The sequence below is a fragment of the Chamaea fasciata genome, unplaced genomic scaffold, assembly GCF_029207755.1.
Source record: "Chamaea fasciata isolate MVZ Bird 193981 ecotype frontalis unplaced genomic scaffold, bChaFas1.0.hap1 SCAF_4, whole genome shotgun sequence".
NCBI lineage: Eukaryota > Metazoa > Chordata > Aves > Passeriformes > Sylviidae > Chamaea > Chamaea fasciata.
The window spans coordinates 77616369-77642754 of NW_027094089.1; the positions used below are offsets into that span (position 1 = coordinate 77616369).

Below are 26386 nucleotides of genomic sequence, written 5' to 3' on the forward strand. Positions count from 1 at the left end.
TGTGGTACTGGTTCAACGGCAGTGGAACTGCAAGTTGTGCTTTCCCTCTATGAGTACAGCTGGAATTAGGGGGAAAATCAATTTAGACTGACTCAAAGGCAGCAAATGTTCCTTCTCCCAACTCCTGAATACATAATTAGAACCATCCACTTAGCAACTGATACCCCCCTGTTCAGAAATACTATCCAAGGAATTGGTAGTTTGATGCAATCCACATTATGGATAGAAAATGAAATTAAAAAGCGAAACATTAACGAAAAACACTGGAGAAATAGGGTGTATGACTGTGCTGCATTTCCTCCCTCAGTTTTCCCCAGAGAAAACTGAGGAGAGAAAGACAGATTTGAAAGAGAAAATAGAAACAAGGAGTGAACCTAAACACAGAGCTACTGGAGAAACCGTCAAAACAAGAAGGACAATCCAACAGGGCCAATGGATTTTGGCTGCCAAGGAAATCTTGACTCCTCTATCCAAAGGAACTCTTGTAAGAGTAAAGGCTTACTCATCCTTTCCAACACTCAGCTGGATTTACATCCTTGTGGGATGTGAGCAAAGGACAGCCCTCTCCAAGATGGGAAGAAGGCTCCAGGAGCTGCTGGCTCCTGCTCTGCTCCTCCCACCAGCTCCAGGAGACAAATTCACTTTGTGGGATGGCACAGATCCTTCCAAGCTCTCCTTTGCTGCTGCTGAGAACTTGCTGAACTGAAGGTCTGCAGTTGTAGCTTTGGAGGGCAAAAAGTTGGAGTTTGTGACTGGTGGGGTTCAGCTTCACCAGAATCCAGGCACATCCAGGCACTTGGAGCAGGACTAAGAGCTGACAAAAGATCTTGATAAGCCAAAAACCCCCCAAACAGATGATGCTGAGCTAATGTTTCTCAGGAAGAACTAAAATCAAGCTGTTCCATCAACGCCTGCACACATCACTGCACCTCTGCTGTTGGGCAGGGAAATCAAACCAGCTCCCAGGACTCTGTCCTGCTCATTTAGAATCCTGGGAAGAAGAGATAGAGCAAAACCATCTCATGGCTTTTCATTATTCCAATCAGCCAGTGATATCTGGACTGTAGCTGTTGTGATCTGCACGTGCTGCCAGTGTTTCTAATCTTATTGAAATGATAAAATGTCTCATGCAGTTGTTTTCTCCCAGGAATCATTTTCCTTGGAGTTCTTCCCCAGCCAGGAGCACCCAGAGCAGACCTGAGACATGATTGCTGCTGTTGATTTCTTGCTGTCAGTTGTTGATGGTGTAGAATTAATTTTTTCTCTGACCAGATTTGTATCTTAGGCCCAGGCCTAAGCTTGTGTTCATGTTTGTAACTCACCCCACACGTCCTACATGGCACCTGACAGCTTCCAAATCTAGGTAGGACAGGGATTTGTGCAACCTAGTCTAGGTGGACATCTGGAAGGGTCTCTGCCCATGGCAGGGGGTTGGAAGGGGTTTAGATTTAAGGTCTTCTCCAGCCCAAAAAGTCCTGTGATTCCATGAAGAACCTGACAAGAATGAGGTCCAAGCTAGCCTTGGACACCTCCAAGGATGAGGCAGCCACAGCTTCTCTGGGCACCCTGGGCCAGGGCCTCCCCACCCTCACAGGGAAGGATTTTTTCCCAATATCTCATCTAAAAGTCTCCTGATTTTTAAATGCAATCAAGTTCTCTCTTTGCTGGAGTCTTTCATGCTGTTCCCAGACAAACTGAAAGAAGAAGTTGAGCCTCATGAACAAAATGTGATGAAGAACATGGCTGGGGTTGATCATATTCGTTGGGAGGGAGTTTTCCGGTCTCGGGAATTCCCCACAGACTTCATTGGTTTTGTCTTCCAGTTCTCGTGGAAATTCTCACCCTTCTCTTTGCAGCCTTCAGGGGTAGGCCGCACCAGTGTCATGGATTATATTTGGGACGTTGTCTTTGGGATCATGGAATCCCAGGATGGTTTGGGATGTGTCCAAGTTCACACCACGACTCTCAGACTTGTCCTGCCTCTACAGACGGGCGAGTCACCTGTGGGTGAGAGGTGACAGAATTCCAGGAGATAGTTCCAGGTTGAGTTGGTTCCCTGAGGCTGATGTTGTAACACTTCCAGTTCTTTTTGATGGAAGCTCTAAATTAACAAATTATAACCTTTACATTTAGCTGGATCTCACCAGATTGTGCTGGTGATTCTCCCGAAGGAAAACTAGAGCACTGGCTTTAGCATAAAGCTCCAAAAAGAACACAAACCATGGACTCAGTTCCCTGTGCATGTAAGGAAAAGGAATTTAATGTGCCAGCTTGTGGCAGCTGCTCCAGGGTAACTCACCACTACAAAGACCCCCTTAGGAACAGAACTTTCGCAAAGAAATTAAACTGGGCAAAGAAATTAAAACCACCACAGGCAAAACTAAGAGTTCATTTTCCTCTCCAGTTCCCTCTCACTCAAAGTTTTCATTTATCCCCTCCAAAAAGGCTGCTGGAATCTGTCTGTCAAGGGATTCTGAGCTGCGAGGGATGAAGGAGAAGTTTCAGCAAAGAAAACCAATGATTATTTTTAGCATCAGCTGCACGGAAAATACTTCTCAGAGGCTCTGGTTGGTTAGAGGGGAAGACACATTTCCTCCTTTTTAGTTTCTGCTAAAAATGAGAATTTGGGAAGTAACTGACTCTGACAAATGGGTCTGACAAATGGACGGGCGAATCCTTGTGGCCGGTGCTGGCAGATCCTGGATCTCTCACTAGAAAATCTCCTCAGACTCTCCTCCAGCTCCAGGGATTCAAGGTGCCCAGCTGCTCTGAATAAAACCTGGAGCGAGCTTCCAAGGGTTTGGGCACCAGCATTCCAAGATCTCCTTTCTCTTTCTGCTGTCAGGGAGGAATATTTTTGTTCCTGTAGAAACCCTTGGTGTGGATGTTTTCAGCTCGTTACTCATCCCCAATTCCAAGCGCCCACGGAAGGGAACGGCTGTCGTTGGATGGGCTGAGACAGAGCTACTGGGCAGCTCTGTTAGGAAAAGCTGCTGTTTCAAATTAAAAATCGATTTATTTGGAACAGAATCAGCCTCTCTTTTGAACAGGAGGAGCGTGTGTGTCTGTACTGGGGGCAGAGGAAATCGTTAACGACGTGGTGCAATTGTAGCTCTCTAACAGCAGAGAGAGAGAGAGGCACTAATGAGCAATGATATTTCAGTGGCCAGAAAACGCAGGTAATTAGAAGTTACTTCTCACACAACACCCCGTTCTGACTTTTTCCATGTTACTCCTGCTCCTTTTTGTTGCTAGAGAAAAAAAAATACTGTCAGTTTGAGGCCCAAAACCAGAAATAAAAGGGAAGAATTTTGAAATGTTTGTCATTCCCTGTTCCTCTTTCTCTTATCTGACATATCACAGTAAACAACACCGTTATGTAACTTAACCTCCATATATACATTTCACTCTCCTTTCACTAATCCTTTAAATTCTCCATAGGAAGGATCACTGAATCAGGATGCAATTATTTATTTTCTCCTTGTCAGAGTACAACTTCTGAACAAACTTAGATAAATGTCTCGGTGTGATCTTTTGTTGAATGTCTGCTTTCCCACACTCCAAAGGCTTGGCTCGACAGCAAAAAAAAATTGACATGAAATCTAAGTGTTTATGTTATTTATTGGCTGTCCCATCCAATATTGTTATTATTTATTGGATGCCCCATCCTTGGAAGGGTCCAAGGTCAGGTTAAATGGGGCTTGCAGCAGCTTGGGATAGTGGAAGGTGTCCCTGCCCATGGAAGGGAGTGGAGCTGAATGGACTTTGAGGTAACTTCCCATCCAAATATCCTGGGATTCTGTGATTTTAGGAAAAAAAATAATAATTATGCACTATTATGAATATTGCTATATTAATAATACCAGACAATATACTATATAAATGTTTTCTATATATTAAATAATAAATATTTAGAAATTACATACCTATCTCAATAATAATTTAGAAATGCAGCTGCTTTTCCTTTGGTTCTCACTGAAGGGCTGTAATTTGTTTTATGGGAGTTTTTTTTCCTTATTTGATTTCTCCCCTTGTAGATGTAGAAAACCTCTCAAAAAACAGTTGCAGTTCTATGGACTAAACCACAAAAGAGCCACAGAGCAGCCACTTAATTTTGGATTTGGGGAAAGAACTTGGAAAGGAAACAGAAGCATGGAAAAGGCATGGAAACTTCTTTCTATTTGGGATCACTGCACATCAAACCCAGCTCCTGAACAGCAAACAGGCAAAGCTGGAGCTAATTTTTGAGTTAAAATCATGGTATTGCTCAATTATTTGTCACATGATGACAGCACCGAAGTCCAGGTGGCCTTTCAGGATCCAAGCTCTCCTTTAATCCAGGAAATCATGGTAATGAATATTTCCGGGAAGCCACAACCAAGAAGAAGAAGAGCCTTACACTGCACAAACCAAAGTTTTACCCTCATAATAAGGGTAAAGAGCTCTGTAGGGAAATTCCATCGCACCCAGCATAACTGTCTGCAAAATGTCCGGCCAGTTCTGGTTTATCAGCAGAAAAAGCCACTTCCTGAGCCCTTGTCTGCAGGATAACTGATAAACCACCCCAGTAAACAGGGCTCAGATCCTCTGCAACTGCACTTACTTAAGGAAGAAGAAATTCAGCAGGTTATTCTGCAGGTGCAATGAGCTGCACTTTTAAACTTCCTACATGGTCCTAAAACTCTCATGTAAAAACCTGCCCCAAAGCAGAGAAATTTATGGCCGTGGGGAAAGGCAGGAACAGCAGATGCATCTTTTCCCTCTCCTTTTTTTTTTTTTTTTTACAAGGACTGTGGCTTTTTCTCAGTCAAGCCTGTCCTGTATGGAGAATCATGCAGAGAAGAAGATCTGCACAGGAGCTGATAATGAGGGTGCTGGTGCCCTGGCACAGGCTCCCAGAGCTGTGGCTTTCCCTGGATCCCTGGAAGTCCTCCTGGCCAGGTTGGATGGGGCTTGGAGCAACCTGGGATGCTTGGAGCAACACTGAAAGCTGTCCCTGCCCATGGCAGGGGGTGGAACAATATACGTTTAAACTCCTTTCTGTTCCAAACCATGCCATGATTCTGTGATTCTATGAATGTTTGTTTTCCACAGATGCTGGCAGGGTCAGTCAGGGAACTTCTGTGCCCAAATTCTCAGCTTGCCAGGCTGCAGAGTGCAATGGTTTTATGTGAAAGGCAGTTTTGTGATTGGATAAATTCCAGCAAATATGTTTCCATTGCTGAAGAAAAAAAAAAAAAAGCAAAACAGGATGTGCTGATAAACACTGCAGCACTGGCCAAAACCTTACTATTGCTTTTCACAAGGTCCACATAAATAATTTTAAAATAAACACCTGGCAAGCTCCCAAATTCTACCAACCTCCTTTGACAGATGATGGAAACGAGACCATCTGGAAAGCACAGCACTGCATTTTAGAGGGTGCTCATATGGAATTATCGGAATGAGAGCAATCAGTTTTGGGTTTCTGAGGTTTCTGAGCTGTCAGACATCAACACTTACATTGTCCCCATGTCAGGGAGGAGCTGCTGTGAGGTTTGATTTCACACTCTCAAACCTCAGCAGAGCAGATGTGAGGACAGGGTGAGGACAGGGAGAGTCGAGTTCTGAGAGCCAGATCCCAGAGAGGTAAAGCAGAGCACATTCCTAGTGGCTTTCTGAAAATCCAAACAGTGAGATCCTCCAAGAGGGTAAAGCTGTACCCCTGACTGTGTATTTATTTCCTGGGATACGGTGAGGCTGGATCTGTGCCTGTTCCTTGAAGCAATGTCAGAAGTGTCACCCTTGGGCATTGCTGGCAGGGGCATCCAGCGAGTGTAAACCGAGTTGGGGACTTATTTAGCTCAGGAGAAATGTCAGGCAAGGCTCACACTGTGTTAAAAAAAGCCACTGGGAATTCAGACCTCATCTGCAGGAGGACTGAGCTGGAGCAGAGCACCCAGCAGGTTCTCAACTCCAGGTGCAGGAGGGGACAGCAAGGCTGAGCTGCCAGGCAGGAGCAGGCAGAAACCTCGGGAGCATTTCCATGGTCTGCTCAGAGCTGTGCTTGCAGAGGAGGAAGAGTTGGAGAGGAGGAAGGGTTGGAGAGGACGAAGAGTTGGAGAGCGCGAAGAGTTGGAGAGGAGGAAGATTTGGAGAGGAGGAAGAGGTGCCCTGCACCCGACTCCACTTGGAATCTTCCCAGTGGGTGCTGAGTCAGCCTGGCAGAGCCCAGGAGAGAAAACATCTGGGACAAAGGCACATAACCCCATTTTGGGGTCATTGTGGGGGCACCTGACCAGAACAGAGCTGCCAGGGCTGGGAGCAGGGCTGGAGCCACAGCTGAGCACCACCGAAAGCAGCACCTTTTGTGGCACCTCATGATGTCAGTCAGGTTCCCTCACTCATGTAAACAGTGGTGCAGGGAGCATTCCACTTCCTCCTGAGCACTCGGCTGCACTGAGCACAGCTCTGCCGGACAAGGTAAGGCTGCTTTGAACCCTCTCCTTGCAATCCAGAACAGTGCCTGTGCTGCTCCCTGCAGCAAGGCTCCATTCCCCGGGCTTTTCCTTAGGGGGTGGCTCTTGCCAGGAGGAGATTTGTGGCACTTGGAGCCCTGCAGCAGCAGCAGCAGCCGCTGCTCTCCTCATGTGCCAATGCTCTGGGTGAACACATGGAGGAGTTCAAACAGCGGCTGCTGCGCCTGCAAAAACAAATGTCAGGCGTGGGCAAGTAGCAGTGTTCTCCAACTGTTCTCCAGTGTCATTAATAGGGATAATTTCTGTCTCTTGCCGGATTCCTCCGGGAATATATTTTATTTTAAAGTCATATTTGACAGTAAGGGTAATGTGCAAATCTGTTTTTTTCCAAAGGGGTTTATATTGCCATAAAATAAAATCCATGTGCTGCCTATCTTTGTGCCATCTAACGTCCTGCTGAGTGAGCAGCAACAGGAGGAATTTGATAATAGTGAGGGGACACAAGATGTCAAAAATAGTAGGATTGCTTGGACTTGCTTTTGCTAATGAGAATCCTGAGGTGGTTTTAATTTCTAATTCTGACTGTAGTCACTGCTCTGGATTAAAACTTGACTTCATGGGCTGAAGCTTTTAAACGTGACTTCATGGTGTGCAGGTTTCCAGCCGTACTTTGTAAAAGGTGCTTTTCTGCTGACTTTGCTTTCACTTGCAAGAGCAGCTCAGCTCTGCTGGGCTGGAGCAAACAGCCCGTGCAGTGGTCACAGACAGGATTCAGAGTGGGTGGCCCCTGAATCCAAGATTTCTACAAGTGGATCAAGAGGGAATCTCAGAGAAGGTGAGTCAGGATGCCAGGATCTGCAGAAGGGGATTCCTCAGCAGGCTGGAGCAGCAGCTGTGCAGGGATGGGGGGTGGTTCTTTTCAAGGGCATATTTTTGGTGTCAAGTAAAAGTGCTGGGACTTTGGCCCCTGTGCCAACATCATCAGCCATGGGAATTCCATCCATGAGGGAAATGCATCTGTGGGACAGCCCTTGCCCAGCCTGGAGCCAGCACTCTGAGGGGGCTGTTGATGTCTCTGCTGGAGCTGCAGGAAGCAGTACCACCAGAGCTGCAAAACGAAAATACAGCAGACAGCAAAGACCTGCTCCTTTTCTGTGAAAGGGAACCAAAAAAACCACCTTCAACTGTAGAATGTTTCACTTCGAGTGCAGAGGTTTCGCTCTGGCGTCACAGCCACGCACTGGGGGCAGAGCGTGGAGATGTTTGTGCCCCAATCAAACCAATTAACCTGGCCCTCACAGGCACCTCAAACAGATCCAGGACTCTGGAATGACATCCCTGTGCTTCTCAGCCTATCCTGATGAATGTCTTTTGCCTAGGAAAGCTATGGCTAATTTCCAAAGCCCCAGTAATAACATACTCACTACATACATCCTTATTGCAACAGCATCAGGGACACAGAATCTCACAAAAATATAAAAAATAGTGGTTGGATCTGGGTCTGTTTATTTGATACCATTTTAAAAAAATCACATTCTGAAAGCAAAGCTGCAGTAGGAGCCAACCCTCTGCAAGATGCAAATGAGCACTGATAAAATCCTACTGGAGATTTCAGTCTTCTGCAGCCTCTGCTGCACAGCCACCACGCAGGGAAGGACTTTGGAGATGTAATTTTAGGACCCTCAGTGGTACCTCAAGTGTTTGCTTTTGTGCACAAGTGAGAAGAGAAGGGATTGGTGTGGGATTAAGCCCCAGTCTGAGCCAAAGTGAGAGAAAAGGCAGAAATGCAGTAATTTTGTGATGCCTGATGCATCTGGGTGCATTTTGATTAAAGAGATGGATAAATATTGGAGGTTTTTTTATGGTTTTCTAATGAAATCCTTCATCCTCATAAAGGGCCCTGCTGATGAGCCAGCAGATACCGCCCCATGCATATTAATTTTGGTAATGGATTAATTGTGTGCACTGCCAGCCAGGTCACCCTGCTCAGACCCTGAGTTTCCTGGATGCAAAGAGTAATTTTCTGACTCCAGAGCATCCACCTCCTGTTCCCACTGTCTGAGTTAGATCTGCTGGGGTGGTGGGGCTGGGAAATCACTTGCAGGATGGGTTTTATAACCTCCTGGCTCCAAGGTTCACCACAGCTCCATGATCTCCATCAAAGTGCAGCTTTTCAGGACTTTTATACCTGCAAATTGAATCATAGAATCATTTAGGTTGGAAAAGATCTTTAAAGATCATCAGAAAAGATACCAGCAACCAGGCCCACTCCTGGGAGCAATTTTTTTCCCTAATATCAGTTATTCAGCAACATTGGATGTTTTCAGTTTGGGACCTTCCTAAATGATGGCAAGGTGGACTCATGAGAGCTCCCACTGCTGCCACTCAGACAACACTTGGTGGTGAGAAAAATAACTTAAAGAGACAAGAAATGAAATTTGGATGAACTCTGACACCTTGTGGACAATTAGCAGATGAAGGTGATGGATGAGGGGGAAGCTCTCCATGCTCTGGGCTCCTCCAGGGCAGGGTTTGTCCCACCAGAGAGCCACGCTGAGCTCTGGGATGGAGCGTGTGCCCTCAGCATCACCCTCGTGTTCCAGGAGCACATTCTGGACACAGAAGTTTGCCCTAAAACCTCTGGTCAGAGCCCAGTTTGAGTCAGTAGACCTTCACCCCATTACCCCAGTTGTGCTTAGTGTCATATGAGACTTAAGTCACTGAATCACAGAATATTCCGGGTTGGAAGGGACTAAATAAGGCCCAGCTGTATTTAAGGACCTTGATAAGCAAATTGGCTGCTGTCACTCATTGGACTGAAGAACAAGCATACACTGGCCAGCATTTAATTAGATAATTAATTATAAAAGTGTCTTTAAAATATGACATTTTGCAGATGTACCTACTCCTGTGTGGTTTTAATGGCAATCTACCAGCTGTGCCTGGAGGAGCAGCAGGGAAACCTTCCACCTTAGACATCCAAGAAAAACCAGGCACATGAGGACTTGGAAAATGGTTTCTTGGCAAAGGGAGAGGTGACATGAAGGGACAGAAGGTGCAGTGGGCAATGCTTTTACCAGAGACAAGGCCATGGCCAGCTGGACAACAGCTGGAAAGGGATGAAACCTCCTGAGCAGCAGAAATTCACAGCTCTCTCAGGAAATGGGATGTCACCCACATCCAGCACTCCGAGGGGAAGAATACCCCCTGTGCCCAGCTCCATTCCCTGTTCACTCCCTGTCCTGACAACTCCAGGATGGAGAGCAGGAGGCCTCCATCACTGCTTCTGAGGGGACATAAATCCATGAGCCAGATGAATCTTTCTTCTGTGTTTCTGTCACCGTTCGACCCTCTTCCCTCCTCATGGGCCGGTTTTGGCCTCATGGCAGGAGCAAGGCCGTAGTGTCCTGGGATGGGGCTGCTGGGGAACACGGAGCAGGGCATCCTGTCCCAGAGCTGTGTGTGGTGAGGGGGACTGGGAGGGAGCTGGGGGGACAAAAGCAGCTCTGAGGGATCCAGCATCTTGGTGAAGGAAAGGGATGAGCCAGAGAGATTCCCAAAGGCAGCACTTCCCCGACGCTTGCAGCTGCTGGCGACGCTAAAGCTGAGGCTGCTGCAGGAGATAAACACACAGGCCTTGCTTTCTGAAGGCTGTGGGAATGTGAAAGAGAAGCTGAGACAGAAAAGCTGTATGGGGAGCCTGCAGGAGCAGAATTACAAGGCCCTGCTCACTGCCCGTGTCCCGTGGGTGACCTTGCCACGTCTGGGCGTTTTGGGGGCTGAATCCCAACCCTTCCATGGCAGCCTGGAGCGCTGTCTGGATGAGCTGCCAAATGTAACCACCGCAACGATTAAGAGGCCAAAAACCCAGCTATTTGTGCTCTGTGTCACTGAGGGCTCTAAACTCAACTCTTTTGGTAACAAGAAGGAAAAAGCTTTAGTAACAGAGTAGGAGTTACTAATTTCTACCTACAGAGACAGTTTTTCTGGCAAATGCCCCTTGCAGGAAATGAGTCAGAGAAGTGAATCAGTGTCTGCAGTGCCACATGAAGCTGATTTTCAGCTTTAACCGTTATATTCAATATGGGAGGGAATCACTGTAATAAGAATTATGACCCTGGGAGGAAACCCCCGATAAACCCCAACTCCTCCTGTGTTGCCTTGCTGAGGACAACTTACCGAACTTACTGGTCCCAGTTGCAAAAGCTGGCAAGAGAAAGGTGGCCCAACAGTCCAACACGTGGCATTTTGCTGATGGCCAAGATGCAGAAATGGGCAGTACCTAAAAAGTAAAATTATCTGACGGAAAAAAGAGTCAGACTGAGGCTGCCATGGTGATGAGAAATAGAAGCTGGTGGTGTGACCTGGTCTCTGTGTGTTCCATCAGCTTAAATACATTAACAGAACATTTCAGGAGCACTGGCTGTGTTCACAACAGTCATATTTTCCAAGCCCACTCCCTATTACACTTTCGCATGGGGTTTGTGCCCGTAATGCCAGAGAAAGTGGGTCCCTGAGGTCCTCTGAGGGGCTCAGGAGGCCTGTCAGCCACATAATGCCCAACACGGCCCAACATATCCCTGGAAGTGATCAAGGTTAGGTTGGACAGGGCTTGGAGAAGCCTGGGATAGTGGAAGGTATCCCTGCCCATGGCAGGGGGTGGCACAGAGTGGGCTTTAAGGTCCTTTTCAACCCAGATCATTCCATGATCCAGTGCTTGGCACCCACTCTCTGAGCATTGGGCCATGACTATGATGGAGGCTGGGATATGCCCACCTTTCATCCATGTATTCCTGCCTTGCTCCCAGAGACCAAACCACAGGAGACATTGAGGAGATGGCCAAAGGATGGGCAGCTTCTCCTGCTGCCCTGTGATCAGTGTGGCACAGCTTCACTTGTGCTCCTGCATCTGACACACCAGGAATGGTCTCCCACGCCTGTGGCAACAGTGGGATGTCTGACAGGGCAGCTCTGAACACAATTCCAGGATGTTTCACACGGACAACATTCCCAACCCTCTGCTTTGTGCTGAACAGCCAAATGGGAAATGCAGACATGACACTGACAACGCTTGCAGTGCCTTTGCCTTCACATCCCGTTTTTCTCTCCACAGGAATGACCCACCCACCCTACACCACCATAGCCTCTTCCAGCAACCCAGTCATGACCCAGGGCAACCACAGCTGTTCCCATCAGGACATCACCTTCAAGAGCAGCCTCTATGCCACCACCTACACCCTCATCTTCATCCCGGGGCTGCTGGCCAACAGCGCTGCCCTGTGGGTCCTGTGCCGGTTCCTCAGCAGGAAGAGCAAAGCCGTCATCTTCATGATCAACCTGGCCGTGGCTGACCTGGCCCATGTCCTCTCGCTGCCCCTGCGCATCTACTACTACATCAACCACACCTGGCCCTTCGGGGACGTCCTCTGCTTGCTCTGCTTCTACCTGAAGTACCTCAACATGTACGCCAGCATCTGCTTCCTCAGCTGCATCAGCATCCAGCGGTACCTGTTCCTGCTGCACCCCTTCCGAGCCAAGGGCTGGAAGCGCCGCTACGACGTGGCCATCAGCGCCCTGGTCTGGCTCTTGGTGGGGGCTGCCTGCGTGCCCTTCCCCATCATGAGGAGCCATGGGCTGGGCTCCAACACCACCAGCTGCTTTGCTGACCTGCAGGTGAAGCCCATCGACAGCAAGGTGGGCACGGTTCTGATGACTGCAGCCGCAGAGCTCCTGGGCTTCGTGGGCCCGCTTGTCACCATCTTGTTCTGCACCTGGAAAACAAGAGACTCCATCCGGGGCTTCCATGTCCCACCAGAAAACAGTGGGGAGAGGAGGAAGGCCCTCAGGATGGTCTCCATGTGTGCCATTGTGTTCTGTGTGTGTTTTGCTCCCTACCACATCAACTTCTTCTTCTACATGTTGGTGAAGGAGAATGTCATCACCGACTGCTTCCTGAGCACCGTCACGCTCTACACCCAGCCCTTCTGCCTGAGCCTCGCCAGCTTCGACTGCTGCTTGGATCCCATCATCTATTTCTTCATGACCTCTGAGTTCCAGGAGCAGATTTCCAGGCACAGCAGCATGGTCATCCGGAGCCGGCTCATGAGCAAAGAGAGCGCCTCGTCGACGAGGGAATGACCAGAAAGCCACTTGGAAAAAGATAAGGTATTTCATATGAAATCTGAGACTGGTCTAGGATACTCCATTACCAACTCCGTTGTGGAAGATCCTGCAGGTTTATCCAAGGGAGTTTTGTGACAGTGGAATTTTTTCAGTATATAGAAGTAGAACCCTGTCTGAGACTGCTATGTTGGAACCTGGTGAGCGACCCAATTGGTGTGACTCTCTCTGCCCTGTGCCACCCCCACCTGACCTCTCTGGACTATAAAATACACAAAAGGGAGTGAAAAAACTTTAATGGGAAATGGTGAAAAAGTCCCAGGCTTTTCTATTTTCCCAGTTGCAGGCTCTATGATCAAGCCAGAGACAATCCCACATTCATACACTGACATCTGCTGAGGGATCTTCTCTGGGAAAACCACACAAGAACCTAAACCTGGCCAGTAGCAACCAAAGGATGTTGTGGTTTGTGCAGTGGGGGCTGTGGACTTGTGAAGGTGGTTTCCATGTGCTCCTGGGTTTGGTGCATCCCACTGGTCACCAGTCACCTCTGGTCCCCCTTTCTGCACTCATGTTCCTGCTCTGCTCCTCCTTTCCCTCCTCACCCAGCTCTGTTTGCTCCCTAACTGCTGACACATCCCTGAACTTGCACCTGCAGCTGGTGCAAGACTCTATGCAAGACAAATTCTCCACAAACATTGAGAGAGTGGCACCTTCCTTTGCTCCGGGTGATTTTCTTCCCCTCCAAGGTGGCAAGGGGGACATAGGCTGGTGGCTTTTGCCTTTGGACCCCTTGGGGCAGGACCTTGGTGGCCCTGGGGTCAGCGCAGGTGGGTTAGATGATGCTGGTGGTACCACTCAGGTTATCACTCCCTTCGGTGTGTTGTCCAGAGGTACCTGAGATGAATCTGCCCCGCAAAAAGCTCAGTTCAACCTGTTCAGTTGATGCATCTTTTAAAAATGAGAGGAGTCCTTGCCAAGGTGATTTCACTGATAGACCAGAAGTTAAGTTCATAAATTGTTGTGATTTTTTTTCCACCAGGTCCTGTCATGATCCTAATGTTTAAATTTTAGGGAGCTATGCAAAGCAGCGACAAGGAAGGAATAATTTACCCCTTATTTTTAATTAGTTACAGCCCTTCAGCCGAGTCCACACACTCTCTAATTTCAAGGGTATCTCGCGATGCCCGGGGATGGATTTGGCTGAGCAGTCACCAATTTATTGCCTTTGGAAATCAGTATATTTTCAAAAGAATGTGAACAATTTGTACAGTCCTGCAACAGTTGCTACAAAACCAGAAGAAATACCAGAAAACCTTGGTATGTGTATTTTAAATCCAACCACTCCATTACACTGAGGTAAAACGTAACTCAGCCAAATATCTCCTGTATATTGTGTTTTCCCACTTCTCTATTTACTCCCCTCCCCCCTCCCCAAAAAAAAAGAAATAAAAAAAGGGGGGGGAAAACCAAGAATTAGGGATAAGCTCTCATATTTCTCCTCCCACGTGTGAGAAGATGATTTTGGGCTGAGTAGGACGCACTGGAGTAGATGGAAATGTTCTCTGATGTCACTGACACAATAAATGTTTACACACTGCTAGGAGTCCCTTCCAAAGGGGTGGATGATCATGGGCAGAGTTGACCTCACACAATTCAATTATTGTCAGTTCAGCCGTCTGTCATAAGCTACACTCTGTATAAAGTTGTCAGGCAAGGAGACTTCAGTTTCAGTGCTTGTTTTGGGGATTTTTATAGACCTTGCTCAGCCTCCATGTGACTGGGAGCTGTTTCCTGTACCTTCACTTTTGAACCCTTCTCCCTTGATCAGGTGAAAACAAGCTGAGGGCACTTACGGGAACTCTGTAGCTTGTTCTGTGGGTTTTACTTCCCATGAACTGATGCTCAAGAAAAAAAAAAAAAAATAAAGGCTCTTTTTCAAACATCAGCTGAGTTTCGTAATTATCACTGGTACTTGGAAAACTGTGTGGCATCAGCTCCTCCTGGGATTAGGGTTCAAGCAAATAAGTACAACTTTTATTATTCTTAAACAGATTTGTTTCTTGTTTTCACTCTGAATAGTGGTTATTTTTTAAATTTTTGAATCTACCACATTTCTATTAGACTTAGAAACATTTTGAGGATAATTTTCCACAGGAAGTTGTCCTAGGTAGTGGAAGATTGGCAAGGCATGGGAATACCTGCTCCAGCTGCTGAGTGTCCAGGGGTGATAGTGGCTCTCTTGCCCATTACTTTAGTACGGATTTGGTGTCGCCATCAGGGACAACATTCTTCATCTCCATGATGGCATCCCCAAGCACCTCAGCACCCCACCTTTTCCTGCCTCACTGGCCCTCTGAACTCCCTTAGGTTCCCCAAAATGTTCCTTTTCCATACTGCAGCCCCAGCCTGTGACGAAAGGTCACACACACAACACTTTCCATCCTGTGGTGTGCAGGGGATCAGATAACTCTGTCTGAAAGTCTCTTCTGATGTAGGGGAAAGTGCCCTGGTTTTGGCTGGGATAGAGCTAAACCACCTCTGTGGGGTTCAGCTGCCCAGATGGGGTTAAACCACCAGGCAAAGTCAGTCAGGATGGGCCAGCTCAGAGAGCAGCCGCTCAGAGCAGAGAGAGATCAGGGAAAACTGCAGTTTTCTGAAAGTCCAAGGTGATCCATTTGGCCTCCACAAACCCACGTGTGAGATCCAAACCTTTTAGTTCTGGCCTTCCAAAACCTCAGCGTGCATCTCAAGAGAAGAAAACAGGCATTCCAGTGAGGAGGAGAGTATTCCAGCTGCCTTCCCACCTGGCTGGTTCTGGATCTGACCCAGGACTTGGGCTGCAGGGGCTGCTTTGCCTCGCACAGGCAGAGGCACAAACCTGGCTCAGGTTCCTGTAATTCACCCCATTTCCTGTGACCAAAAAACATGTTTATTATTTTGACAAGAGGAAATACAATTTCATGATGTTGCTCCTGGATTATCTCTTGTGCTGGTCCTGCTGCTCAGACTCACGCGTAGAAAAACACTTTTCCTCCTTCTTGGGCAGACACAAAAATGCTGTTTCAACAGACATGCCCCAGAAAGGCAGAACCGAACCAAATCAAGAGGTCTGGTACAGCTCCACAGGGGTGTGGAAGATGGATCTGAAGGGCTGCTGAGGTTGGAGCACCTCACCCTGAAGGGAACTGCTCAGGATGGAAATGCAGTGAGGTCTCTAAGCCACCTGCACTGGCACAGTGCTTGTCCCCAAGGCACAGCCCTGGGCAAACATTTCTTTTCCTCTAGAACATGAGCCATTCACCTTTTAGCAAAAGCAAATGTGTTTCTCTGCAGTGCTACCCCATCCTAACCAGGAGCAGATATTTGGTACCTCCTCTCCTGCTTGAAAGGGCCCTCCTGTGCACGAGAACAAACATATGTGTGAAAAACTCCTGTGGGATTTAAAGCCTTTCTGCAGCTTCAGGTTCTGAGATGCAGAATCTTGCAGCACCTCTTGTTTCCCTTAAATGAAATTAACAGCTCTCTGCCCAGGGAAAAAACAAAATATGCTGAAAATGCAGGATAACAACTCCACAGTTCAAAAACATGAAACCACTTCATCGCACTTCAGAGATTTTGGGGATGACTGGTGCGTTTTTAACCAAAAATGCTGGGTTTGTGGATTAGACAAAGGCTTACCCCAAAAAGTAAGGGAGGCATTGACAATTATTTGCTGTAAAATAAAACAGAGCAAGATGCTGTCCCTGCAGAGAGCTTTGTGTGACAGTGAGAGGGACAATGAGCTGGAGGCTCATCCAGCCCTGCTCAGCTCCCTGCACAAGGGTGTAGCTGCTTTGTGTGAACAAACCTCCTCCTCCCCCTGCTTTTCATACATCCTTCAGGTGCATCCTGTCAGATATTCTCAATGCTGAGTACTTGAGAGATGCTGATCATCTGCATTTGGCCCCCTGCCCACAGGATACCAGGCTTCAGGAGAAGAAACCTTTATCTGGAGACCTTTGATAAAGTCTCAGTTATTTAAAAAGTTATTTTAAAAGTTTCTTTGTGTCTTCTGCCTTTGAAAGCAGAACGTTGCCAAGTGTGAAAGGCATGTTAGGTTAGGGATGAGCCAGAGAAACAGAAATGCTAAACAAAAACATGCTCAAGTGGAAAGAAGAATGGAAAGGTTGATCTGTGTGTGTTGAAGGATGAGGCCTGAGGTTTGTCAGTCCCTCAGATTTTCATGGTCAGGAATGTTGTGATCTTCTGCAAAAGTTCTCCAAAAAGCTGAGGAGCAGAGAAAGGGCTCAGTTTGGTTACAAAGGCCTCGCTTGGGTCTGACATACACTGGTCTCTCCTTCCCCAGCAGCACAGCTGGAAACAAACACCTAAAAATAGGGCTCAGGGATGGCTGGATATGCTGCTACAGACACAGAAATAGGATGTCCCAGGCAGGATATCCTGATAAAACAGCCCCTTCACTTTGGGATTAACCTCTGCCCTCTGGAGAGGGACAGGGCACAGTGCCAGCCTCCCTTCTGTGGTCTCTGAATGCTCCACAAACACACAAGCGCTGCTCCTTCTTCTCAGGATCTGCACCAGCTGCTGGAAGAAATGCACAGGAAGAAAACTGGGAATGACAAACAGCTCTTGAATCTCCCGAATCCTCTGAGATGAGAACCATGGGGATTTAGGGTGCCCAGAGAAGCTCTGGCTGCCCCATCCCTGGAAGTGTCCAAGGCTGCACATGGCTTGGAACAACCTGGGAGAGTGGGAGGTGTCCTTGCCCATGGCAGGAGGTACTGCAATCAGAGAGTCCTTAAGGTTCACTATCCAAATCACTCTCAGATTCCATGATTTCTTGTCACAAGGAGACCTGGCAGCTGAGTGGGTGGCAGAGCTCTGGTGCACTCCTGATCCCAGCCCCTGAGCTGGTAACTAAAGTTTATAAGATCTTCCTCCTTTCATTTCTCTTCCACAGTTCTGTTCCCATGAATTTTGTGAGGTCACAGAACCATTTACAAAAGATAGGGTAAGAATATTTCTATTTTGACATTACCTCCAGGAAGGGAAAGTTGCCAACAGCCAAATTATCTGTACTAGCCCTGGGCAGTGAGCTGTGACCCTGGATATCAGGTGGAATTGCTCAGCTGGAAAAGAGGCAGCTGAGAAGAAGTCACACCATGAAGTTATGCGACTTTTTCAGCTATGCAGAAAGGAGGTCATGCTCAGTGGGCAGAAAAACAGCTAAAATCTCTCTATATGTGCATTTATATGAGAAGGGAATTAAAGGAGGAAGGGAATTAAAGGAATTGAAGATTGGGAATGATGCACATTATGGGTTTTTTAAACAACAGTGTTTTGGGAAAATCTCCACCTTAAACCACCGCATTATTTCAGGAAAAAAGTCCAAACCCTCCAGCTTTACCCTGCAGCCTTGATAGTCTGAGGCTAACCAAGCTTCCAAGAAAATGAGGGAAAATTACTCCCTTCCAGTAACTTACACTGGCAGAGAGCTCGGTTTTCCTTCGGCGAGCGCTTATTGGGAGGTTGCTCCTGTATTTTACAGATCTTCCCAGGCAAAGTGACCGTGGAGGGGAGCAGGAGCAGGCGGAGGGAAGGGCACCGCGCCCTCCCACAGCCCCTGTGCCCAGAGGGGACAGAAATCCGTGGTCTCCATCCCAGGGCACTGGCACCAAGCGACGTCACCGCCTTCCCAGCGGCTTTAACGTCATTAACTGCACACGTTTGGTGTGGAGAAGAGAAACAAAATACAGGATTTCCTGTTCTGCAGCCACCGGACCGGGCTGCAGATGCCGGCAGGATTCCAGCGCTCCGAAAACATGTGGAAGTCAAGCGAGGAGGCGCTGGGATTGCTGAGAAAATCAGCGGGAAATAAAAGCAGGACGCTGGCTGCTCCTGCTCGCTAGCACGGCTATGACCCCCCCGGAGCATGGGAAGCACAGGAAGGTGAGTGGCATTCCTGCTCTTTTCTTCAGGAGACTGAAACTGCCGCAGTTTTACCAACTTTACCACTACTTTGTAGCTCTTCAAGAGATAGTATCGCAGCGGGTGCAACATCCTCAGCCGCTTCTGCTACGCCCACAAAATTTTCCCCGAGGGTGGGTGAGGGGAGCTGGTGCCTGGGGCAGAGTGTGGCGTGGGGTTCGACGTGGGGAGAGGCTGCTTTAGCCAGAAAAACCTCAACTTTGTCCTGTCTGACAGAGGCTGCCGTAACCGACCAGCTCTATTTACGCATTTCCTATTAGCGCCTAGATTAAACAAACAAATTTGTTGCTCTACAGCCTCAGTGCCAGAAAACCCCACTACTTAAACCAAGACCTCATTTCAAGCCTTAAGTGGATTTATTATTTTTTAAAAAAATATTTTCCCAAGCCTGCTTTTCCCTCCAGCATCCCAGCGCTGAATGGAGGCAGCTCTGCCCCCATCCCCCAGCTCGGAGGGTTCTCCCCAGCCCTGCCTGGAGTTCAGCTTTAGCCTGAGTTGTCCAAGCAGACCATGGAAAAGATGAGGGAGAGTTTGCCAATGGATCGGGAGCAGTAAATGCAGGAACACCCCGGTGGTGTGGGGCTGGGTGGGGCACGGACTGATTCACAGGAGCCGGGCGGTTTCCAGCACTGACAGCAACATTCGCCTCCAGGAACACACCAAAACTCAGCCCCGGGGGCTCCAAGAGCTGCGCTGGCCTCTTAATTAATTGCAGAGTTATTTGATGTTTAATGAATGGCGGGGCTGCATCCACAGTCGGTGCTCCGACTCCTTGGGCACTGATATTTGGCTCCCTTCTGGGATTTCGGCTCATTAAAACTCAGCTTTGCCAAAAAATAAACACTTTCTGCTCCTGCCTGTGTTTAAATCCACGCTTGGATGAAATGGGAAGATAATCAAAGAACGGCAGGAAGATTTTATAGAAGATTTATAAGGGCACTGAACAAAACTCTGGGCAGGGCTCGCAGGAGCATCTCGGTCCTGACACCACCAGCAAAGCCGGGGGAAGCGGGAGGAAATGGGGCAGAGGGAAAACTGGAAAACAATAAAAAATTTACAACTCCACCTTCCAAGGAATTGTAGTGAGCAAGCCTGGCCTGACCCCAGCCCAGGTGGGGATCTCTGCTGCTTTCCTGCCAGTGCCCCCCAAAGTGCTGCCCCCCAAAGCTGTGTCGGGTACCGGGAGTGCCACCCAACCCTCCCGCCAGGAACAGGCACACTCCTGTGCTCCCAGGAAAGTCCCAGCAGGGAGGCTCCCCGTGGAAGAGGTGTAGGATTTGGGCTGAGTTGTGTGGCAGGGACACCGGAGGCTCTGTTACCCTTTCCATGAGCCCACACCAAGTGCCACCTCCGTCACCGGACAGCTGTGACAGGAGGTGGAGACCGCTGCATTCCCCATGCTCCCTGGCAGTTTTCCCTCGCTGTTTTCTGCAGGGATGTGAAGACAAGTCCTCCCACCCCTTTCCCTGGGTTAAACAGACTGAGTGCAAAGGGCACAAGTCCCTCATAGATTTTTTGGGCAGGTGAGGAGCACGGGGATACTGCAGGGACCAAGAAACTGTTTCCCAGTGTTCCCTCAGAACAGATGTCCCCTCTCCCCTGCCTTTCCCAACTCTCTGGGGCAATCACAAACCTCTGGCACAGTCGGCAACTGAGAGGCACCCTCACTCAGCAGCCCCAGTTCTGCTGGAAAAACAAGGAAAAGCAAGAAGGCAGATTGGGAAAGGCTCCTTTTGGAAAGCAGGGTGTGAGCACTGATGCTGCTCCATCAGAGGTGAGGATGAGGGGCAGCCAGCCAAGAGGCTGGGGCTGTTTTTACATATTTATCTACTTTTACATAAAAATATAAAATATCTAAGATGATGACTTCCTCCTGAATCTGAAAATGTGGTTACCCCACCAAGAAGCTGCCCAGGTGAGGCGTAGCAGGATGGAGGAGACTTCATCCTGTACCTTGAAGCACTGGCATGGATTCGCTCCTGGAAATCCATCCCTGTGACAAACACCAGGCTCTGGGAAACAGCACTGTGTGGCTGCCTGTTAATTAATTACTGCTGATGAGGGGCTGGGTGACAGTGACAGGAGGTGCTGAGGGCTCTGCCAGCCCCAGCTCCAGGCAGGGAAGGGCAGGGCAGGGCAGGCTGCCCACCTCTCACCTCTCACAGGCTCCCAAGGGGAAAATCCCACTGTTCGTTACAGATGATGCTGCAGCCCCTGGGTTCGTATCCTGCTGCTGCCAAATACCCTCTTCCCAAAAGAAGAGATTCTTTCCCATGGGATCTGCTTATGAGTGGCAAAATCCACCACCTCTCCAGAGGGCAGCAGGAGCACCTGAACTCCCTATGACCTGCCAATAAATCCCCTCAGCACTGAGTGAGCTGGGATGGGTAAATGGAGGAGAAGAATTTCTACTTTAACTGGAAGGGAGTTGTATTTATCTCCCTGCATGTCCTGAGCAGTTGCTGAAGAATAATTCCTGCTGCTGAGGGATAATTCCTACTGCTCCTGCACGATGCCTGCACAATGTGCCAGGAGTGCCGGAATTGAGTTAGCAGGACCAGCAGAGCAACTGGCGTGTGTTTGGCCAGTTATTAACTTATAAATCCAGTCTTAACTCTGGAGCCAGAGCTGATGGATCTGTCTGCAGCACTCCCCTGGCCTCAGCTGCCTGGGGATGTTAATTATTGCCTTTGCTGCTGATTCACATCAGATCCCTGTGTGGATCTGCAAAGACGGTGCCTAAACCCATTTCAAATCCCTATTTATTGACAGTCCAGCTGAAATTGCTTGCTGATGTAGAGCAGCAATTTGACAGAGTGTGATGGAAAACTTGATGAAAAAAAAGTGGTCCTGGAAAACCTGGGGAGCTGCAGCAGCTCTCTGGCAATCAGGAGATGGATGTTACAGAGCTCAGGGTATTCACTGTAATTGGGGCATCTCATGAGATATTGCAGAGCATTTCTGCAAGGAGAGGTGGAGGATGCCCGGAATCGTACCCTGGGAGTGGGGTCACCCTTCCCACCACACATATTTACTTGTTCACACAACTGACACTTCTGTCCTAAAGCACACTTGCCCCATGGAGAGATTTTGGCTTTACATCCTCTTTTTACTCACTCCAGAACCCCTCCCCCTACTGTGACCACCCAGTGAGTGAAGGGACCTGGCCAGGATGGAGAGCAACGTGTCCTCCGGGAACTGTTCCGACCCCCAGATGTCCTTCCAATCCACCCTCTATGCCACCACCTACACCCTCATCTTCATCCCGGGGCTGCTGGCCAACAGCGCTGCCCTGTGGGTCCTGTGCCGGTTCCTCAGCAGGAAGAGCAAAGCCGTCATCTTCATGATCAACCTGGCCGTGGCTGACCTGGCCCACGTCCTCTCGCTGCCCCTGAGGACCTACTACTACATCAACCACACCTGGCCCTTCGGGAGCTTCCTGTGCCAGGTGTGCTTCTACCTGAAGTACCTCAACATGTACGCCAGCATCTGCTTCCTCAGCTGCATCAGCATCCAGCGGTACCTGTTCCTGCTGCACCCCTTCCGAGCCAAGGGCTGGAAGCGCCGCTACGACGTGGCCATCAGCGCCCTGGTCTGGCTCTTGGTGGGGGCTGCCTGCCTGCCCCTCATCATCGTCAGGAGCCCAGCCCTGTCCAACTCCATCAACAGCTGCTTCTCGGACCTGGGCGTGAAGCAGCTCAGCCCGGGGGCCGCCATTGCACTGGTGACAGTGGCGGAGCTGTTCGGCTTCGTCATCCCCTTTGGCACCATCGCCTGGTGCACGTGGAGGATGTGGCATTCCCTGCGGGAGGGCCCCACAGCGCTGCAGGACGCCGGCGAGAAGCGGAAGGCCCTGAGGATGGTCCTCATGTGCGCCGCCGTCTTCTTCATCTGCTTCACCCCCTACCACATCAACTTCCCCTTCTTCATGATGGTGATTGAGAACGTCATCCGCGACTGCGCCCTGCACCGGAGCACGCTGCGCTTCCACCCCATCTCCCTGTGCCTGGCCAGCCTCAACTGCTGCCTGGACCCCGTGCTCTACTACTTCATGACCTCCGAGTTCCAGGCGCAGCTGCTGCGCCACGGCTGCGTGGCCCTGAGGGCCCGGCTCCCGCCCCGCCGGAGCAGCGCCTCCGGCACCGACACCACCCACGACATCCGCGTCAGGAAGAGGAATCTCCCTCGCCTCAAGTTCTGGTCTCTTCCCAAGTTCTTCGGTCAAATCAACACCATGGACATCCCCCCCGTGCCACCGGATGAGCTGCTGCTGGAGTCCATCTCGTGAGCCTCAGCCAGCCCTGTCCCTCACTTCTCAGAGCTGCAGTGAGGACTGCTCTACCCTCCAAATCCATCTGGAATCGTCTTTGTGTGCCACAGATGCCAGGACCTGATCCATAAGGACATTGTGACGCCAAAATATTTGCTGGTTGTGTTGCTGCTGCTGGGGGCTGTTGTCTCTATCCCCTCAAAAGCCATTGTCGATGCCAAAGTTTCTCCTGTGGTGAACTACAGTGGGTTCAGGTGCCTCATTTGAGGTGTTTCAGTGCTTCTGCATATTTGGGGATCCTTCTGAACCCTAAGCTACGAATAAGAGGTTCAGCCTTGGCACAGCTCTGGGGCCTTCAGCCCAGAACTTGGGTACCTACAGCCACCATCATCTGCAGCATCCACCATGCTCACACGGGGATCAGGACAGTTCATTATCTCCACGGAAACTGAACCTTTTTCCACTACAAAAATCCATCACCTGGATCCCATCCTGCCTAATCTGGACTGCAAGACTAAAACCAAGCAGAAAGTATTAATCTATATCACATCAGTGTTATAAGGGAGGGTTCAAACAAACTGGACTCAGCTCATGCTGCTGGAAAAGGCACCCGAGCTGAGCAGAAGGATCCACCTGGCTCCTGGGAGCTGCAGGTGCTCAGTTGATTATGGGGATCAATATTTAGAAGATAAATTATGATAGATATGCCACAAGCGAAGAGGGAGATGTGACATCTCCCAGGCCACATGAACTCACAGAGCTCTGGTGTGAGCTGCAAAAAACAAGGACTTGTCATTGGTGTCTATTGTGTTGTTATTGGGAGTCTTCTGTTATTTGTCATGTTGCTGACATGTGTAGTTGCAGATGAAGATCTTTATCCAAACCTTCAGTTTTGCTTTGAACACCAAAACCATCCCAACCCCTCACTGGGTACTGAGAAAATTTACAAAACTAGCTCCAGTGCACCCTGAAAGCTTCCAACTCCTCAAACTCCTTCAAACTCTGAGGAAATAAAATTATCCCAATGTGTATTTGAGCTTCAGGAGTATTATTTTAAGTGCTTGGAAATATTCTCATTATGCCTCACATCTCCTTTCAGAAGCAGGGACACAGTTTGGGGGGGACACCCCAGTCTGGGGCTCAGAGAAGCCTCCAAGAGTGGCCAGTGCAGGGATTCTGAGGTCTCCTCCTCCCAAAAAACCTCCAGGGAATTTTTTAAGTAAATGTAGGCAGAGAGGGATTGATAGAAAACAGCTTTTCCCATGATTGGATGCACATTTCCACCCCGTGCAGCATTTCTGGGAAGCATGGAATGGGTGCTGAGGCTGGATGGGGGAAACCAGATGGGAGATGCAGACAAACTGAAGGAATTTGCTTTGGTACTTAAAGTGTGCCAGAGACAGGCAGAAAACTCCGGGATCAGGCAGAAAAGCCGCTGCCCTGGGGCTCATTCTGTCCCAGATCTCCTCCTCCTCTCACAAAAAAATATAAATAACAAAAGGCCATGTTTTCCTTGTTTGCTTGGGGGGGGGTGGGGGGGTGGGGAAGAGCTTTCAGGGCTGGAAAAACGCTGTTTCAGATGGCCCAAACCCAGCAGAGTGTGGAGGCAAAACAGGAAACCCAAGAAAACCTCACCGATGCCAGGACTGGCTCCAGGCAGCTCCCACAGACAGGACGAGACACACCAGCAGGATCTTCACCAGGACTGTGGCTTTTACTTGGTGTTTTGGGAATGGCACAACCCCAAGGAGTGGGGCTGGACATCCAGGTGGCCCTGCATGACCACAGACAGGTCATTTATAAGCCCCCCTGAGCAACTGCCAAATCCTGGATTGTGGCTCCAACTCTACTGGCAGCACCAGCTCCAGGTTTCCCAGGAGCTCCAGGTCCCACTGGGACTTTGCCAGTCTGTTTTCAGATTGCTTTGCTGACATTTCTGCAGCAAAGCTTGCCCCTTCCAAACAGAGAACAGGAAAACACAACCCCAAAACTCTCACTAATGTCACATGGAGACTCAACATCAAACCCTCCCTCAGGCTGTTCCTGCCTCAGGCATAGGAAGGAACAGCAGAAAAACCACTTGCTGGGTTGGACACTCTGGATAGCAAGGATTTTGCTGAGTTTTCTGTAAATCAGTCCCTGAAGAAACATCTTTTTCCAGTACAAACTGATGCTTCCTGCTCTTCCAATGCCTGCCAGCCTCCTGTTTTATAAGTCATAGGATCATCATGGAATGGTTTGGGTTGGAAAGGACCTTAAAGCTCATCCCACCCCGGCCATGGGCAGGGACACCTTCCACTACGCCAGGTTGCTCCAAGCCCCATCCAGTCTGGCCTTGGACACTTCCAGGGATTCAGGGGCAGCCACAGCTGCTCTAAGCAGCCTGTGCCAGGGCCTCTCCAGCCTCACAGGGAACAATTTTTTCCCAAGATCCCATCTAAACCTTCACTTACATATCCTTAAAATTCTGCAGTACTTGGGAGTATCCAAGTTGTCCCTTGCACGACACTTTTTAGGGGCCCACAGGGAGGGAGGGGAGCTGCTTTGCTCCTTGCTAAAAATACCTTTATCCTCCTTCCATGACCACATGCTCCCAGTCCAGCCCCAAAGTGACTTTGCCTCTGGAAAACCACTCAGCCTCTGTGGAGCCCTCACAATCCAGCCTCTCCTGATTTTTGGCACCACTGCTGGCAAGGGGCAGCTCCTCCACCCACCCACCTCGTGCTGGAGAGGGGAAGTGCTGTCCCTGGCAAAGGAACAAACACCAACTCCTCCAATCCTGAGCACAGCTCCAACGCACTGAAAGCAAATTTTGCTGCTTCAAACCCAGGCGAGCCCAGGGAGTGGTTCTCCAAGCCAGGGAGTCGTTTTCCAGACAGCCATGATTTCATCAGACCCCAATCCAACTTTTTGATTCATGTGCTCAGCCAGCAACACCCTGCAAAATCCCGAGCTTGGGGCGTGGTGGGACAGCACCGTGTGACAGCCCCAGGTGTTTCCACCACCTCTCCCATACTCCAGGGTCCTGTTCAGGGCACAGGGGACAGGATTTGGGAATTCTGCATGGATGCCATGGCAGCGTGCAGCACTGGGAGAGTGCTCAGCATTCCAGGGAACAGCCAAAGCCTCATCCCTGCACAGCCAGCACCTCCTTCCCAGCAGACGCTGCCACGCCATCACCCAGCACTGCTCCTTTTTCAGGGCTTTTTTTTTTGTTTGTTTTTAAAGAGAATTCCCTGCTGCAGGCACACAGAACAGGGAAATCCAGCAGTTTTTAGCCCTCAGCCTGGTGTCAGCAGCAGGGCTGCATCCCTGGCTCCACGTGAGCCCTGCTGATGCCGGGAATTGCATCCATGGACCTGCATCTGCTTCTCCTTTCCAGACACACTCCTTTCCCCTGGGACAGCCCCAGCCGTGTGGAGAGCAGACAGACAACCTATTCCCAGGAATTATTTCTATTAAAGACAGGCAGTGCAGATCAGAAAGACCTCAGCTGGTTCTCTCTGAGGAGCTCCTACAAGGTCATGGAGCACAAGTTTAGATAAAC

At 49.3% G+C, this 26386-nt stretch overlaps 2 protein-coding genes across 2 annotated transcripts; both read left to right on the top strand.

Moving 5' to 3' along the window:
- The first annotated feature begins 5967 nt into the window (after positions 1-5967).
- LOC136288690 (putative P2Y purinoceptor 10) lies at positions 5968-14507 on the top strand. The gene is made up of 2 exons (XM_066182159.1): positions 5968-6462; positions 11572-14507. Exon 2 carries the CDS (start codon positions 11574-11576, stop codon positions 12594-12596), a length of 1023 nt encoding a protein of 340 aa, XP_066038256.1. The 5' UTR covers positions 5968-6462; positions 11572-11573; the 3' UTR covers positions 12597-14507.
- Positions 14508-18212: 3705 nt separating this feature from the next.
- Positions 18213-23875, top strand: LOC136288688 (putative P2Y purinoceptor 10). The gene is made up of 2 exons (XM_066182155.1): positions 18213-18530; positions 21692-23875. Exon 2 carries the CDS (start codon positions 21742-21744, stop codon positions 22855-22857), a length of 1116 nt encoding a protein of 371 aa, XP_066038252.1. The 5' UTR covers positions 18213-18530; positions 21692-21741; the 3' UTR covers positions 22858-23875.
- The last annotated feature ends 2511 nt before the right edge of the window (positions 23876-26386 follow it).

Excerpts from the sequence above, each read along its gene's own strand:
- LOC136288688 (XM_066182155.1), top strand. The coding sequence starts at position 21,742 with ATGGAGAGCAACGTGTCCTCCGGGAACTGTTCCGACCCCCAGATGTCC.
- LOC136288690 (XM_066182159.1), top strand. The coding sequence starts at position 11,574 with ATGACCCACCCACCCTACACCACCATAGCCTCTTCCAGCAACCCAGTC.